The sequence below is a fragment of the Phyllostomus discolor genome, chromosome 4, assembly GCF_004126475.2.
Source record: "Phyllostomus discolor isolate MPI-MPIP mPhyDis1 chromosome 4, mPhyDis1.pri.v3, whole genome shotgun sequence".
Lineage (NCBI taxonomy): Eukaryota > Metazoa > Chordata > Mammalia > Chiroptera > Phyllostomidae > Phyllostomus > Phyllostomus discolor.
The window spans coordinates 98,634,735-98,653,899 of record NC_040906.2 but is presented as its reverse complement, the minus strand read 5'-3'; the positions used below and the strand labels follow the sequence as shown (position 1 = coordinate 98,653,899).

At 34.0% G+C, this 19,165-nt stretch overlaps 1 protein-coding gene across 4 annotated transcripts in view; it reads right to left on the bottom strand.

The window, feature by feature from the left end:
* RAB3GAP1 (RAB3 GTPase activating protein catalytic subunit 1) overlaps positions 1-19,165 on the bottom strand; it is a 113,250-nt gene that overhangs the window by 74,714 nt on the left and 19,371 nt on the right. For 3 of the 4 annotated variants that reach the window (XR_004902670.1, XM_028508674.2, XM_028508675.2), the window contains exon 4: positions 2,988-3,120. Coding sequence is in view for 2 of the 4 variants with exons in the window: in XM_028508674.2 (XP_028364475.1) it covers positions 2,988-3,120 (133 nt within the window). In the remaining 2 variants the exon portion in view is untranslated. Of the gene's footprint in view, positions 1-2,987; positions 3,121-19,165 lie in introns of those variants that run through there. The other variant, XM_036023660.1, reaches the window with a different exon arrangement.

Sequence of the window (19,165 nt, the reverse complement as noted above, 5' to 3'; positions counted from 1 at the left end):
TTTTGCTGCATAGCTATAATTGCTTAGCAAATTTATATTTTATTCACGTGCAAAAATAAAAAAAGAACACTAAAAAAACCACTAATAACTTGACATTTTACTCAACTAAGGCAATAAGCAACTCCAACAAAATAAAAGATCAGTGCTCAAATCTTCTGATCTCTAATAATAGTTTTAAATATGTATTTCTCTATTAACCAAGCTAATGCTTTACTTGGAACTAATTTCTAGCATTAGTTAGAGCTTCAATCACAACCAAATTAAAATAGACAATATCTACACACATGCAACAATAATTTCTTAGCTATACTAAGTCCATTCATCTTGTCTCATAACATAGCCCCTCATCTGCTCACCTCAGAAACAGATTCTTAGCCTCTAACAAAATTGTTTTTCTTTCATGTATGATCTCTTGTCAAAATAACAGCACTTAAGATTGCTCTACCCTGAAGAATTGCCTTCATCAATCAAGAGAATGTTGGATGCAGAAGTCTCTGGGGCATTATCAGTCTTCCCTCTAGTTGCATACATTTCCCTCTTCCCCTTATTCCTAAAGTATACATGTTCATATTTTAGTATAATTATTTTCCTTTGTTGTATGTAGAATTATCTGAGATATGTGTATACATGATCAATGTTATTTATCCCAGTTTATATATCTAAATGCAAACGTTATCTGTTTTGTTTGTAAAACTAATATATATAACAGAAAAGGTAATATAATTTCATTGCTATACAAGAAAAGGCACAGATATTTCAGGCCTATACTTACCAATGGTAATGTTTTAACCAAAAAAACTTTTTTAAACTTATTTTTTATTCAACTATAATTGACATATAATATTAGTTTCAGGTGCACAACATAATGATTTGATAACTGTACACACTGTGAAATGATCACCACATTAAGTTAACATCTTTTACTATACAATTACAAAAAGTTTTTTGGTGATGACCACTTTAAATATTTACTTTTTGGCAACTTTCAAGCATGCAATACAGTATTATTAAATATCATCACCAAGCTGTACATTACATTCTTTGACTTATTTATTTTCTAACTAGAATTCTGTATCTTTTGACCACTTTCACCCATTTCGAGTACTCTCCAGCCATGTGCTCCCCCTTCCACCCTGCCTCTGGCAACCACCAATCTGTTCTCTGTACCTATGAGCTTGGTTGTTTTTTGTTTTTTCCTAAGATTCCACATATAAGTGACTTCATATGGTATTTGCTTTTCTCTGTTTCACTTACCTTCCCTTAGTAAAATGTCTTTAATTGACCAGAAAAACTTTAATACACATTCTGCATATTTGTTTTCTGAATGAATAAAGAAGGCATTTTACTGATAGCTCCAAAATTTATATATTTTCAATGCCTTGCACACTTGCTGTTATATATGGGGGGGGGAATCCAATAAAATCCCAGAATTTGTTTCTAAAAAATTGTGTATTTATTCTTACATGTTTAAACTTTAGTCACCTTCAAAGTATTGATGTAATACACCCACTGAGACTTATCCACTGCTCAAAATAGTTTTGAACTCATCAATTTTGATGCCTTGTAGTGCTTCTGCCATTTATTGTTTTACCTCCTTCACATCAGCAAAACATTTCCCTTTGAGGACTTTTTTTTCATCCAGAGGAACAAAAAAGAAAGTTGCTGGTGGTGAGAGCAGGAATAGGGAGCGTGGGGCAGTGGGCTCATGCTGTTTTTTGGTCCAAAACTGCTGAACACTTGGTGCAGTGTGGGTGGGTGTGCGCGTTTATTACTTATCATGAAATGGGAAAACGCACTGAGTCTTCAAAAAAATTCACTGAAGCTGAAAGCTGCCTCTCACAAGCCAGCTGGTACACTGATACAGATGGGTTCCTGGAACACTCACTTAACAGGGGAAGCCTGTAGTGTAAGGGGCCTGTCCTCCAGAAGATAATTCCAGTTTTTTGAGGCTTCCTCAAAATTTAGTATATCTCAGGACAAAGAGTTTGGTCATTTGACCTATAAACAACTATAAGCACCATTTACAGAGATTTTGGATGATGTCGTCTATCAACAACTATAAGCACATTTACTGAATATCTAGCATGAGCCAGGTAGTGAGATCGGTACTTATGTACAGTATCTCACTCACTAAATCTTCCCATTAACCCCCTAGGTAGTATTACTTCATTTTAAGATAATTCAAGTTTAGAAAGGTTAAATAACTACTAAGTAGAAAAACCAGAATTGTATCCACTTGGATCTGACTCTCAAGTCTGGAATATAGCCAAAACACTACACTGACTAATCAACAAATAACTTTTTTTTTAATCCTTTGAAACCTAGATTAGTTGTTTCATTCTCCATAACACCTTCTCTGAACATTTCCATTTAAAACCAATCTTTCTTCTTTCGAACTCCAGTAGAATGTTATCTGTACTTTGGGGTGGCATTTATCACCTTCTACCTCCTATTACTGTTACTTACTTATAAACCTTATCCCACCTACTGGAATGTAAATTTAAGTTTGGGTTCAATTTGGCTTAGAGAGTACCTAGCACATGGTAGGCACTCAATAAATATTAGCTGATTTAATTAACTTTAAAATGATGCTGTGATTCTTCCTCTGAAAAGATCATACTCTACTTCAGATGCACTAAAACAACTTCATATATATAAAACATCTCTGGAAAACACTACATAATTAAGAGAACTAAATTTGTAACTCAAAATTATAAACAATCTGTCCTGGCTGGTGTGGCTCAGTGGATTGAGTGTGCTGGCGTATGAATGAAAGGGTTACCAGTTTGATTCTTAGTCAGAGCACATAAATGGCTTGTGGGTCAGGTCCCCAGTAGGGAGCACATGAGAGGCAACCACACACTGACGTTTCCCTCTCTTTCTCTTATCCTTCCTCTCTCTCTAAAAATAAATAAATAAAATCTTAAAAAATTGAAAAATAAAAAATCCTAACATGTCAAGCTTTTAAAAAATATATAAAAGCTTACCTTCTAACATTTCATCATTTCCTTCTTTATCAGTGGATTCTTGTACAAGATAATGATGAGTAATTGAGAATTTGAAGTCAGCAAAGAGAATTTCATCTGATTTCTCTTCCCACGTGCCAGAAGTATATATACCCTGTATTTAACAATAAAAGGCAGGAAAACATTAAAGTACTCAATAGTTAGCATTATGTTTATTAACCATAGGATTTTTTTCCCCTTTTCCTGCCCACGAATCTAAAAGTTACATCCTATAGTTACCTTCCACAATTAAAGTTAAAATAAACAAAAACAAAAACATACATATGTGAATAAACAGGATCCCTAGCTGGTGTAGCTCAATGGATGAGCATGGGCCTGTGAACCAAAGGGTCGCCAGTTCAATTCCCAGTCAGGGCACATGTATGGATTGCAGACCAGATTCCCCAGTAGGGGGCGCATGAGAGGCAACCACATATTGATGTTTCCCTCTCTCTCTTTCCTTCCCCTCTCTCTAAAAATAAATAAAATATTTTAAAAAATAAAGAGGAAGCCATTTTATCAATGATTTATCAGTGTTCCTTTAAAAAATTCCCTAGAATATTAACTATTAAGTAACTTACAAAATTATAACTTTCAAGTACCCATATTTTTTCGGACCATAAGATGCACCTAGGTTTTAGAGGAAAATAGGGAAAAAATCTGAAGCAAAAAATGCGGCAAAATATTTAATAACATAAATAACAATATTTCACCAATGTAAATATAAACAGAACTCAAAAGCAGCATTAACAACCATTATTCCTACCAAATTGGGGGGGGGGGTGGACGGTGAGTCTTATAGTCCAGAAATACAGTATTTTTTGTGAGATGAGTCTCTATATAAAATCACGAGTATAGTAAATCCCATATTTCTTCACAGGCAGAAAGAAAAACCTCTCTACCAAGAGCAGAATCTCTGAGCCACTTTTAACTAAAAAGAATGAAATCTTATAAATTTTAACCATTAGAAAAATACATAACAAAATATATTTTTATAAAATCTCAAACCAAACAACAACAGGAAGTAGTGCACAGTGTTACTGAACATCAGAAATTGCTTCAGCTCTGGGTGGTGCAGCTCAGTAGATTGAGCACTGGCCTGCAAACCAAAGTGGTTTGATTCCGAGCTGGGGCACATGCCTGGATTGTGGGCCAGGTCCCCAGTTTGGGGGTGTGGGAGAGGCAACCAATCTATGTTTTGCTTGCACATCGATGTTTCTCTCTCTCTCTCCCTTCCCCTCTCTCTAAAAATAAATAACATCTTTAGAGAATAAAAAGAAATTGCTTCAGAAAAAGCAGTTTGTTAAACCAGTTTAAGTGACATGACATCTGTAGTACTTATTTGCTTAAAGATTTTTGCAAGCTTCTTTATCAAGTTTTGGCATTCAAATATTTTCATTTAAACTCAACATCTTTTTGTGAACTTTGTTTACACCATGTTTAACATTTTTTCCATTATAATTTACATTCAATATTATTTTGCATTAGTTTTGGATGGTAGTTAGACAATCATATACTTTACAAAGTGGTCCCCCCAATATTTAAAGTACCTTCCTGACACCATAGAGTATTACTGACTATATTCCCTATGCTGTACTTTATAGTCCCATGATTATTCTGTAACTACCAATTTGTACTTCTTAACCCCTTCATTTTTTTTACCCGATCCCCTAAACCTCTTTCTTCTGGCAATCACCAGTCCCAACCTCTATATCTATGAGTCTATTTCTATTTTGTTTGTTCATTTATTTTGTAAACAGCAACGTCTTCACTGGAAAACATTTTAATTAAAAGTTTCAAAGAACTCCCTTACCTATACAACATAACCATCAGAGAATTTTTCCCACTGGGTCTCTAATCTCCCATTGCTATTCTTTCCAATGGAGGGGGACACAGTCACTGCAGCAGAACACCACTATGAAGCAGGAAATACAAACCCAGCACAGACAGACCCAAACTAGACAGAAAATATGTGAGAAATAATTCCGAGTTACTGAGCTTTTATAAAATGTTTTCATAACTATATCTAATGTATAACAGTCAAATGTTTTATGTGTGTTCCTGGCAAGGTATTTATAGTTCTGAACTGAGTTAAATCATAATACAGGGTCCGGCAGAAGTAAGGCCTGCTTGAGTGTGGTTGGTAAGGTAATAATATGGGTGCAATAATTTAGTTTTAATTTGAATATTTCACCTACAATGTCATATGGTGTGCTTGAGTGTGATATTGTTGTTACAGAATTACATGCTTATGATTTTGTAATAAAAAGGAGTGTCATTTCTGCCATACCCTGTATTTTAAATGTGCTAGAAGTATCTTATTAAGAAAATACATCAAATAGCAATCTTTTCATCAGCAGAATAATCACCATGTAAGACATATACATGGTGGGGTTCCTTAAAGGTTAACCTGTGTGTATGTAATTAGGACATATATGGCCCATACCAAAAGCTTCAAACTGAAGTGAATAATGTAATAATACACAGGAGAGTTTGGTTTGCTTGGAGAAATGCCCACTATAAAGAAGTTAAGACTAAAACTAAGGAAAAAAAGATAAGTCCAGAAAATGAGTCAGTGCCTTTCTCAAGACTACAAAAAAACTGAAATACTCTTTTATTCTTTTTAAATGATTTTTTAAATAAAAAAATGATTCGATCCTAATCCTGATCTCTAGGCACTGCTGTCAACCTTATCAACAGCTATCTAAAGGACAATCTAGTTGTATTCAGTAAGGCATCCAGATCCTGTCTCTGAATCAGACTTTTTAAGATAATTTAGTTCAAGTGAAAAACAACATTCAAAGCTTCCTCCTCCAAGTCAACTATGATATAATCATTTGACATTAAATTCCAGTATGGTGAATATTTATGATTAAAATAAGAAATGACATCTCCAATTCAAAATTAATCTAGTAATTCATTGAAAATAACCCCTGAAAACTCTAATCCAGATAATAAAAAGAAATGAGCATATACACTGGAAATAAAACTGCACTCACAGACCACTTATTATATACAAGGGATATTCAATAAAATCTATAAGCTACTAAAACTGTTGTGCTTATGAAGTTGTGGAATTCAAGGTTAATATACAAAAACCATATATATTTTTATATACTAGCAGCAAATACTTGGAAAATAAAATTTTTAAAACATACCACTTACAACATCAAAAATAAATCAAATATCTATGAATAAACTTAAGGAAAGATGAGCAAGAACTCTACCTAAAAATACTTCAAAACACTGCTGGAAGATATTAAAGACCTTAGAGATCTATCATGGACACAGATTGAAAGATACAACACTATGAAGATGTCAATCAATTCTCCTCAAATTAATCTATAAATTAAACAATCCTAATCAAAATTTCAGCAGGCATTTTGTAGAAACTGACAAGCTGATTCTAAAACTAATTTGAAAACCCAAAGGACCAAGAATAGGTAAAATAATTCTGATGAAAAATATACCATCTGATTTTAAGATTTACTTTGCCACAGTAATTACGGCACCACAGCATTGATATAAGGACAAATAGATGAATAAAACATAATGGTCCAGAAATACAGTCACACATATTCTTCATTTTACAACAGAGGAGCCACTGCAATTCAGTAGGAAAAGGATGGGCTTTTCAATAAATGGTCCTGGGACACTAACATATTCACATGGAGGAAACATAGAATATCTTCACAACATTGAGATAGGCAAAGAGTCCTTTGATAGGAAACAAAAGGCACTAACAATAACAATTTTATATTGAAAAAAATGAACTTCATTAAAACAAACTTATGCTTATCAAAAGACAAGAAAATTAAGGGAAGCTACTGGAGTGAAAACTCAAAATACATATACCTGACAAAGGACTCACAACCAGATACTTGAGGATAATTTAAAAAACTAAACAATTTTTGTAAAATGAGCAAAAGACATGAACACTTAGCAAAAAACAGCTATGAATGAGGGACATAAAGAATAAACAAATGGGACCTCATCAAATTAAAAAGCTTCTGCATGGCTAAAGAAAACAGCATTAAAATGAAAAGAGAACCAACTATTTGGGAAAACATATTTGCCAATGATACCTTGGTTAAAGGTTTAATCTCCAAAATACATAAAGAACTCACATGACTCTACTCTAGGAAGACACAAAACCCAATTAAAAAATGGGCAAAGGACCTGACTAGACACTTCTCCAAGGAGAACATACAGAGGGCCCGGAGACATATGAAAAGATGCTCAGCATCACTAACCATCAGAGAGATGAAAATTAAAATCACAAGAAGATACTACTTCACACCAGTCAGAATGGCCAACATAAACAAATCAATAAACAAGTGTTGGAGAAGATGTGGAGAAAATGGAACCCTAGTGCACTGTTAGTGGGAATGCAGACTGGTGCAGCCATTGTGGAAAACAGTATGTAATTTCCTCAGAAAACTAAAAATGGAACTGCCTTTTGACCCAGCAATTCCACTGCTGGGATTATATCCTAAGAGCACCGAGATGCTAATTCAAAGGAACCTATGTACCTCAATGTTCATAGTAGCACAATTTGCAATAGCCAAGTGCCCATCCTAAGTGCCCATCAGTAAATGAGTGGATCAAAAAACTATGATACATTTATACAATGGAATATTATGCAGCAGAGAAAAGGGAGGTCCTACCCTTTGTGACAACATGGATGCATCTAGAGAACATTATGCTAAGTGAGATAAGTCAGGTGGTGAGGGACAAATACCATATGATCTCACCTTTAACTGGAACATAATCAACAAAAGAAAAAAGCAAACAAAATATAACCAGAGACACTGAAATTAAGAACAATCTAACAATAGCCAGAAGGGAGGGGGGAGGGGACAGTGGGGAGAAGGTTTTCAGGAACTAGTATAAAGGACACATGGACAAAACCAACAGGGAGGGTGGAAGCAAGGGAGGGAGGTGGGGATGGCTGGGGTGAGGGAGAATGGTGGTGGGGAAATGTAGACAACTGTAATTGAACAATAAAGTAATTTAAAAAAATTAAAAAAATTAAATCCAAAAAGAAAAGCTATGAGTGACCAATAAACACAGTTAACTGTGATGAATTACTAGACACTATTTGATATCAGTAGTCATTCATGAAATACAAAAGCACTATGAAATACCACTTCACACCTGTAAGATGATGACTAAAATTAAAAATGTGACAATGTCAAGTGTCAGAGTGAATGAGCAACTTGAAATCCTAATACACTGCTCAGAACATAAAATAGTACAACCACTTTAGAAAATAATTTAGCAGTTTCTAATAAAATTGAACATAAGACCTAGCAATTCCACTAAGAACATACTCAAAAAAATCAAAGCATAGGTTCAAAAATTATTCACAGCAGCTTTATTAATAAAAGTAAAAAATGGAGACAATTTAAATATCAACAGGAGAAAGGACAAACACATTGTGACATTATCATACAATACAAAGAATGATATGGGCAACACTATTTTTAAAGCACTATTGAGCAAAAATGTCAAACACAAACAGTGTATGTATATTGTGTGACTCTACTTATATAAAGTTCAAGAACAGGAAAAACACTCTATATAAGTGAAAGAAAAAAGAACTGTGGGATTACAGTTGTTGGGGTGTTTTGTTTTGTTCTACCTATGAGATTGACTGAAGAGAAACAAGGACTTTTCCTGTGATGGTGAAAATGTTCTACATTTTTATTCAGATGGTGGTAACTAACAAGGTATATACTTTGTCAAAACAAACTGTATACTTAAATTCTGTACATTTTACCATAAATTATATCCCATAAAGCAAAAAAAGAATTTTTTAAAGAGACAAGGAAATAGGTATAAGGGAAAGAAAAATGTTCTTAAAAAAAAAGATAATGGCAATTATCAAGAACAACATGTACTAGATCATTGTAATTTGGACCCAACAATCCTTTACACTTATCATTCAACTTAATAATGAGATAACCAATGAAATATTGAGCCAGAACTCTGGAGGACCCAAGAACTCCACAGGATGAAGGTCACTCTTTTACAGTTGAGCCCTTCACAATATCTGGCCCAGACGATTTTATCTCTACCCTATTATACTTCTTCCACATGGTTCTCTTCCTAAAATATAAATCTTCTCCATTTAAAATACTTTAGTAGCTTTCTATAATTTATATAGTGAGTGATTGCTAGTGATTTTTAATCACATTCTATCAGTAAAAATGTTTGAATATTCATCTCCAAAAAACCCTGGAATTATCTTCTGGTGGGTGGCCCCCTTGCAGTACAGGCTTCCCCTGCCAGGTGAGTGTTCTAGGAACCCATCAGTGTATCAGCTGGCATTGTTATGAGAGGCTTCATTTGGCTTCAGTCAATTTTTTTTTTTAAAACTCTTTCAACTTGTTTGCCCATTACATGATGGATAATTTATAAGCACACTTGGCTACACCTTGCTGAGAGCGTTCAGCAGTTTTTGATCAAAACTAGCATGGCCCCCATGCCCCACCCTCCCTATTCCTGCTCTCACCATCAGTGACTTTGTTTTGTTTCTCCCAGATGAAAAAAGTCCTCAATGGGAAACATTTTGCAGATGTGGAGGAGGGGAAACAAAAAACGGTAGAAGCACCAAAAGGCATCAAAACTGACAGGCTCAGAAACTGTTTTGAGCAGTGGAAAATGTCTCAATAAGTAAAACAGACATTTATGTAAGAATAAATACACAATTTTTTATAATTCCAGCTTTATTGAGTCTCTCATGTATTTTTATTTATAAATTAAACAAGTGTATCAATATATTATGCATATTGTACAAAAAACAAAAATTGACATTAAAAATGGATGTAAAATATAACATAATTAGAAGTCAGATACTCAAAAGGCTTGTGACAAGTACCTCTAACAGGGGGATATACCTACACTGGTAGAAATATTCTACACAGCCCATACGTGTGGTCCCACCCCTTTCCAGTTTTATCTCCCACAGCTACCTTTTACCCACCCTGTGTTACAATTATACCTAATGACTTGTGTTTCTCCAGAGGTGTGCTATCTCCTTCACACCTGTGCACAGGCTATTTATCCTGCTTTTCTCTACTTTATTTCTCTTAGCATATTTTTATTGATCCATTTTTCAAAATGCAACCTAAATGGTAATTCCTGTAAAAAAATCCTTATCTCCACGCAAGTTGGTGATTCTTTCTCAGTATCATGTACAAATCACTAGAATGACACCTATTCTAATAATTTATTTACACCTGTGTTTCTCCATTAGATTATGAAAAGCAAACACTATTCTATTCTTCTATGCAGCCCAGAACTTAAAAGTGCCTACATGCTTACTAGGTATCTTAGGGATTACTGTTTTTCAATAGTTATAAACAGTAAACCCCCATATGACCTAAAGGTGCTGGGAAATACCAGTGTATTACCCAAATACAATTACATCTATTTGAATAAAATACACTCTGATCTAGTCTAACAACCTGAAATGACACACAAGCCAATCCAAAAGGTATTCTGACTTGAACTAACATATGCACATCAGAGTCCTCATGTTGAGTTTTTGGTGGTATTATTTCCTCACTGAACAGGTTAGACACAGATGGGTAAGCTCACTGCCTTCCTGGATTAATAGATTTTCTATAATATCTAAACATAAGACATCTTTAGGATTTACTGGTTTCCATAATCTAATTTCACATCTTAACAGCCTAACATGTAAAAATACAATCTTCCATTTTAAAAATAGAAATTTCACAATTTAAATTGTTGTTTAACAAATTAAAATTTTTTTCTTCTACTGACATAACCCCACATTTTGAAAAGAAGAAAAATATAGTAAAGCATTAAAAAAAGTAGAATTTTTCCATTTCTTTTTCTGAGGAGTGTAGTGCTGTGATTCTCAGCCTAACTGGACTTTATAATTACCTCAGAGGCTTAAAAAATGTACTGATAACTAAGCTCCACAATAGATCAATTAAATCAGAATCTCTGAAGATGACCTACACACTAGAATTTTCCAAAAGCGCCCCACAGATTCTAGTGTGCAGCCAGGGTAGATAACAACTTCATACAAAGCTAAAAACTAAAGTTTTCATCCACTGGTAGAAAAAAATCCTGTTGACTATTTGCAATATCACTGTACAAATATTTAAAAGCCATACATGGTGGGACAACCGGATATCCATATGCAAAAGAATGAAGTTGGACCATTTCCTTACACTAGACATTAAAATTAACTCAAAATAGTTTGTGGATCTAAATATAAGAGCAAAAAATATAGATACCATCAAGAAAGTGAATATACAATCCACAATAATACACACTACCACGTGGAGAATGGGAAAAAATATTTGCAAATTACACTCTTGTATATCTCATAAGGAACTTATCTCCAGAATATATAAAGAACCCTTACAAATGAGTAAATAAAATAATAATCCAATTTTAAAATGGGCAAATGATCTCAATGCACAAATGACCAATAAGAACATAAAAAGATATTCAACATCAACAGCTATTAGGAAAATGCAAATCAAAAAGCCACAATGAGATATCATTTCATATCCACCAGCATGGTTATAATAAAAAACACAGTCGAAATTCGATATTATATTTTTACAGGTGTACTCATTTTTATAGTGTAATTTATTAACAAAAACCTCAAAATAAGTCAAGTTTCACATTTTCAAGGAAGCTGTACATGATTAATCAGTGGTGTTTTACAGTGTAATTACATTTATTTTCATAACATTTCTACACAAATTTTATTCTTTTAGAAACAGAGACCAAAGAGATGGTTACTAGAGGTAGATTTTTAGAGCAGTGACCATATAACATTGTCTGTCTTTCAGGCAACTCTCCATAGGGCTCTTTGGCCAAGGTTTTGTTAGATTCTTAGCAGCATTCAGCTCATTATGTTCTAAACCAGCAGTTACATGTAATGTTTTATGCTTTATGGTCTGCTAGCCGAACTGGGGTAGGGTTGACATCCTAGCTGAAACGCCTGTCTTGTGCATATGACCAAATAGAAAAACAGTTCACTTCTCCCAAGATGTAAGCCAAGTGAACATTCAAACACAGTCACAATTCTCTTTGAAGGAAAAAAATCTATTTACTCTTAACAACATAATTAATCAGATCTGCAACTAGATTAACTAAACATCCACCTCAAAAGTAAAGGAAGAAAATCTTAATTAAATGCTCCAAAGCATTCTTTCATTAGTGTAACTTCTTGATCTATATATTCCCTTTCAAAATTGTTTTTGTAAATTGTATACCAAAATAAGTGAGATGACTTGCTGTTTGGATTATTAAGCAGTAAGTTTAAACCACAGCCAGAAGTTAATAAACTCTACAGAAAAAAAAAAAAGATAATATCAAGTACTGGTAAAGTTGTGGAGAGAGCAAGACAATGTATCACACATTGCTGATAGAAATGTAAAACAGTATAGCCACTTTGAAAGAGCCCAGCAGCTCCTCAAAAGGTTAAAAATAAAGTTACGTTACAACCCAGCGATTACACTCCTAAATGTACATCCAAAAGAAATGAAAACATACACCCACACAAAAACTTTACATACAGGAATGTTCATAGCAGCATTATTCATAATAGCCAAAAAGTAAAAATAATGCAAATGTCAACCAACTGACCGCAAAAAGAAAATGTAGTAAATCCATACAACAGAATATTATATAGCAATGAAAAGAAATACTAATAAATGCTACAATATGGACCGATCTTGTGAAAAAGCTCATTACAAAAGGCTACACATTTTTATTCCATTCATTCAAAATGTTCACAATAGACAAATCTATAGAGACAGAAAGTAGATTAGTTATTGCCTAAGGATGGGAAATAAAAAGAAGACTTCTAGTAGATATGGGGTGTCCTTTGGGGGTGATAAAAATGTTCTAAAATTGACTAGTCAACATATTGTACTAAAAACTATTGAGTCATATACCTGAAATTGGTGAATTGTATGGTATATCAATTGCATCTTAATAAAAAGTTCGGCCCTGGCTGGCGTAGTTCAGTGGATTGAGCACATGCTGTGAACCAAAGCATCATAGGTTCAATTCCCAGTCAGGGCACATGCCTGGGTTACAGGCCACAGCCCCCAGCAACTGCACATTTATGTTTCTCTCTCTCTCTCTTTCTCCCTCCCTTCCCTCTCTAAAAATAAATAAAATCTTTAAACACACACACACATCAAAACATGAGACTGGATAAGATCAGAATGTTAAAAACAAAAAAATTTGGACTAAGAAGACTATTTTAATCACAGTATTTTGCATCTCTCTATTCTGTCTGAAAAGACATCCCAGGCAGTTTCAAACCTGAATGCACAGGAATCTTTAAAAATAGAGAAGATAACAAGATACTCACTGGGTATTTCATCTAGTTCTGGAATTAAAGCATTTCTCTAGTCACAAGTGACTCAAACTATATAGAAGTAGTTTTCCCCAAACAAAACAAATCTGCATGTTTGCTGGTGAAGTAGCATGGAAATAAAAACCCAACAGAACTCAATTCCAACAGATATCTAGTCTCCTGATGATCACAAAAAGTAACCCCAAAAGATAGCAAAAATGTGAAAAAATATATTTAATCTAGAAGGCTGATATTGTTCTATCTCTAACCACTTTGTTACAAAAGAGATTTGCTACATTTAAAGAATTTTTGTTTGCAGCGAAATGAGTATGAGATATGGTTTGTGACATTAATGTTTGTTTCATGGCAAAGTTTCCAGTTCAGTATATTTATTATGCAGTCATAGATATAGCTATTTGGTCATGGCAACTTGAAATTAATTTTTTTAAAAACTACATCCAATAAAAAAATCCAGACATCTATATATCTTCCACTCTTCTCAGATAGTCTAGATAGCCCTCAGCCTGGATCAGGATCTTTCCACTAAAAGTACAGAAGTAAAAAGGGGCATGATATTAGAACTCAGTCTAGAAGCTTGTCTGCATGCAACTGTGATTTTAGTTCCAGAGGGTTATTAAATACCCTAACAAGAGAAACTTAGAAACACAAGGGAACTTGAGACTAGTCCCCAGTCAATCAATTAAGAACTAGGATTCATCCAGAGAACATTCAACTACCTAAGAACTAACAGTAAGAGTTTCTGGAAAAAGAGGACACAGTCAACTACAAGTGGACCATAACAAGTATAATAAACTAATCCTCAGGAAAGAGAACTAGTCATGTAGATTCCAGTAGGCAGAAGACATACTGGTCAGCACAACTATGGCTTCGTTAAAGGCAGCAAGTACTCTTCAACACCACCTAGGACACTCAACACCATTAGGGGGGCTTGTGCCTGCCTTGGCAGACAGAACTGACACGGCTTTCTGAGTCAGCCTGGCTGGCAATTTAAGCTGTTTCACTGCTTTATCTGATCTCACCATCCGTACAGCTTTATATATTCACCACATATATATATAGACACCAAGATTTTAATTCAAGGATTTTACAAATACTTTTTAAAAGTAAAAGCAGACTGTACAGATTAATTACCTGCCTTTCAGAATAAGTACACCTACCGAGTGTCTAAGCCAAATAATTCACATGTACTTATGTGTGTATATACGTGTGTGCATATAAAATCTTGTAACTGTGATATGTGTCAACTCCGTTCATAGATGAGAAAAGGTTTAGATTTAAAAACTTGACCATGAAATGGTAAAGCCGGAATTTGATCCACCATGGCCCTGTTCTTTCTACTAGAGGTTAAGACAGATACACACACACACACACACACACACACACACACACACGTATGTATATATATGTGAACAAATATATCTGTATAAATTCCATAGTACATATGTGAACAAGATAAGCAGAGAGAACAATTTATGGTTCAAAATTTAAAGAGATGATTGGATAAATGCCAGCTCAGGGAGTCAGCTATAGATTAATTCAGAAAATTGAATTCCAGTTAGCCTTTAGTTAAGAAGAAACAGGCAAGGGTCTGGGGCAAGAAACTGGATGTTAAATTCAGGGAACAGATAGCCCAATTCACCTGAAGTTTCCTATAGGGCAGTGATTTTCAACTGGCATGCTGCAAGAGGCACACCAGTGTGCTGGAGAAACTTATAAAATATGCAATACCTGACTATTAAGTCAGGGGCACTGACCTCTTTTCCCTTAGACTATCAAATAAAAAATTGACTATAGCCAACACAACAGCTGTCTGGTACAAATAAATCAAAATTATACCTGTTTTTTTTTATCAGATTGGCAACAGTTTTATATTTTGGTGTGCCATAGAATTTTGGTCGTTTATGCGTGCCATGAAATAAAAAAGGTTGGCAATCAATGTTAAAAGGGAAAAGAGAAAAATAGGTAGAGAAAGCAGAGAAACCTGGCATAGATGCCTGAGTTTAGACTTTATCCTGTAGGCAGTACAGAGCAACTGAAGGCTTCTGTGTAGGCTTGTAACATAGTGACAATATCAGTTTATGAAAATTCTCCTGGAAGGAAAGAAGAAATGGGCAAGAGTTAAGGTAAGATGAAAGCAGGAAAAAGCGAGGAAAAAGGGCATGCTCAGTGATTATACTGGGAAGACTATATCTCAGGACAGATCTCTTAGGTTCACAGAGTAGCTCTACTATTGGCTAAGTAATCTTGGGCAAGTTACTTTCCTGTCTGTGCCTCAATTTTCATCATTAAAATAAGAATAATAATAATAGTATCTATTTCATAGGAATGTTTTTGAAGATTAAATGTGATGATATATAAATAGTGCTTAATAAGTGCCTAGTGCATACTAAGCACTTAAGTGTTTAACCATTATACTATTATTAAAAAATCAAAAGTAATGTAAAAAGTTCTAAATTACTGTAGAAGCTGGCCCATTACACAATACTTAGAATCTAAGTCATGTAATGTCATCCAAGATGTTATTGAGTGTCACAGGTAAGGTGGTTAGGTCTAATAAAAACAATGGCCACAGGTATGGAGAACAGAGGACACTGGGTTCTGTTTTACATTTAGAGCAACAACTAGAGACTGAATGGTCAATCAGGACAAGGCCCAACCTAAAGCAGCAATCGTGGGAATCTCAGACTAATTCCAAAAATATCTGTAGACCTTTAAAACACCTGAAAGTAAAAGGAGGAAATGAGGAGTATAAAACTTTGAGTAGTTGCTACAAGCAAAAAGTCAGGAACTTGAAAATAAGTTGCCATGAAATATACCTTTTTCATTAGTTGCATATTTTACTGCCATTTGGTTAAACTTGGAGATAGACATTCACAATTTAAAACCCAATGAATGTAACTTAATCCTTGATTTTTAATGTTAAAAGAAAATATATTTCAAAGAACTAGTAAATATTAAAAAACAGAGAAGCGTAAATATATAATCTTTGGGTCATGAGGCCCTTTGTACATGAAATCTGGAAGTCAGAAAGGGAGAGACTACTTAAAAATATAAACCCTTCTTAACTTACTCCACATACAAAGATTACCTCAAAATGTATCAAAATTCTAAACATAAATGTCTTATTAGAAAATATAGGGTAAAGCTTCACAACATTGGACTTGACAATGATTTCTTAAACATGACACCAAGCATAGTCGACAAAAGAAAAAATAGATCAATTTGCCTTCATTAAAATCAAAAACTTTTGTGCATCAAAGGACACTGGCTACAGAGTGAAAACACAACCCACAGGATGGGAGAAAGTATTTCCAAATCATATAGCAGATAAAGGATTAATTTCCAGAGTATATTAAAGAACTCTTACAGCTTAAAAAAAAAAGAGCAAAATGATCTCCAAAGCAGATATACAAATTGCCAAGAAGCACAAGAAAAGGTACTCAACATCATTAATCATTATGGAAATGCAAATCAAAACCACAAAATAATATTTCACACCCATTAGGTTGTCTTCTATCAAAAAAACAAGTGTTGGTATGGGTGGAGAGAAAATGGAACCCTGTACATTGCTGGTGAAAATGTAAAATGGTGCAGCTGCTATGGAGAACAATGTGATGGTACCTTAAAAATTAATATATGCTTCAGGAATTCCACTTCTGGGTATATATCCAAAAGAACTGAAAGCAGGGATTCAAACAGATATTTGTACACCATGTTCATAGAAGTATTATTTGCAACAGCCAAAAGGTAGAAGCAACCCAAGTGTCTACTGACAAATTATCAAAATATGGTATATACATATAGTGGAATATTATTCAGCCTTAAAAGGAATGAAATTCTGACTCATGCTATAACATGCATGAACCTTGAAGACATGCTAAGTGAAACAAGCCAGACACAGAAGGATAAAGATTATATATGATTTCTCTTCCATGAGGTTGCTATTGTATTGTCTAGTAGGTACAGTTTCAGTTTGGGATGCTAAAAAAGTTCTGCAAGTGGACTGTGGTAATTAATTACTACACAATGTGAATGTAATTAATGCCAATGGACTGTACACTTCTAACAGTGGTTAAAAGGATAAATCTTTATTTACCATTTTTATTATGTATTTCAGCAAAAAACATATATAAACTTTGTAAGACAAAAGACATTCAAATTTTTAAAAATGACACACTGGGGAAATTATTTGCAACACAGAGTTAATGTTCATAAAAACATAAAAGCCCTTTCATAATTCAGTAAGATAGCAGAAAATTGGTCAGTTATACATAACAAGCAATAAAAAGGGAAATTCTGGTGTCTAACAAACATGAAGAAAGACTCAATCTCACCAGTGTTCAGGAAAACATAAATAAACATTAGATAGCTTTAGTCTCTTGTACTGATTAAAACAGTGTTGGAGAAGTGAGGAAATGGGTGCTTTCATATGCCATGTGTGAGGAGATAATAAGTACACTTAATCTTATCTTGGTGGAAAAGAAGGCCCTATCAAAAATAAAAATCACATCCCCTTTGGCCTGGTAATTCTACTTTCAGAAATCTGTTGCAGAAATATTCATACAAGTATGGAAATATATGTACAATAATGCTTACTACCCCAGTACTATAGCTGCAAAACTGTAAATTAAATATCCTTCGCAGGAATATGCATAAACACATTATGATACAGCCATACATTTAATGGACTATAGTTCAAGCATTAAATAATTAGAGGCCTATGTCCCAGCTTGGAAAGAAGCCAACAGAATATAAAGTTTAAAAAAAAAAAGGGCAGCTGATAAATCATCCTTTTTTGTTTTAGATTCCTTAGGTAAAAACCAACTTTTTTATTTATAGAAATTCAGTTCAGGAACAGGTATATTGAGTAAAGTCACATTTGAGATACTCTGAACAACAGGAGCATGATATAAACTCTATATTTAAAGTAGCATGTCATACAAGTATAAAATTTAACAAATATGTTTAAAATAACATTCATTTAACAAACAATAAATCATCCTTTCTAAAAATATGTACATATCTTTCCTTTTTAAATAGCTAGGGTCCATATATGGATAGAACTGTTAAAAGTTGTTAGTTTAGCCCTGGCCTAGTAACTTGGTTGCAGCATCATTCCATGCAATAAAAGGGTGCAGGTTGGATTCCTGGTCAGGGCACATACCTAGGTTGCATATGGGAAGCAACTGATCACTGTTTCTCACAATGATGTTTCTCTCTCTCTCTCTCTCTCTCTCTCTCTCTCTCTCTCGGTCTCTAGCGCTCACTCTCTCTCCTCACCCCCCTTCTAAAATCAATAAACATATCCTCTGGTGAGGATGAAAAAATTTTTTAAGTTATTAGTCCTATCAAGTAGATGGGTGGAAGAGAAATGATGAGAAAGGAACGATCATATTTTTAATATATACATGTGATTTGGTTACATTATTCTGTAATTCAAAGTTTTTAGATTTTTAATGAAAGGATTTGGGGCTCACAAACAGAAAATGGAAAGGACAGAGGAAACTATTTGGTGTATCTGACTCTGCAGGACAACCTTCTAGGCCATATGACAAATATCGTGCCCCCAAATATTTCTCTATATAATTTTAAAATGTTTACTTACATTTATTACATTTTTCTGAAATTCCACAGCATTCTTTTAAAAGCATTAAAAACTTAAGTACTAAATGATGGAAAGGAATTTATGGTAGGAGCCCAAAAGCAGTTTCTGTTGAATAACTTTAATCACTCCTAGGATAAAGAGCTCTGCTTAGAAGAATAACAATTTTGACTT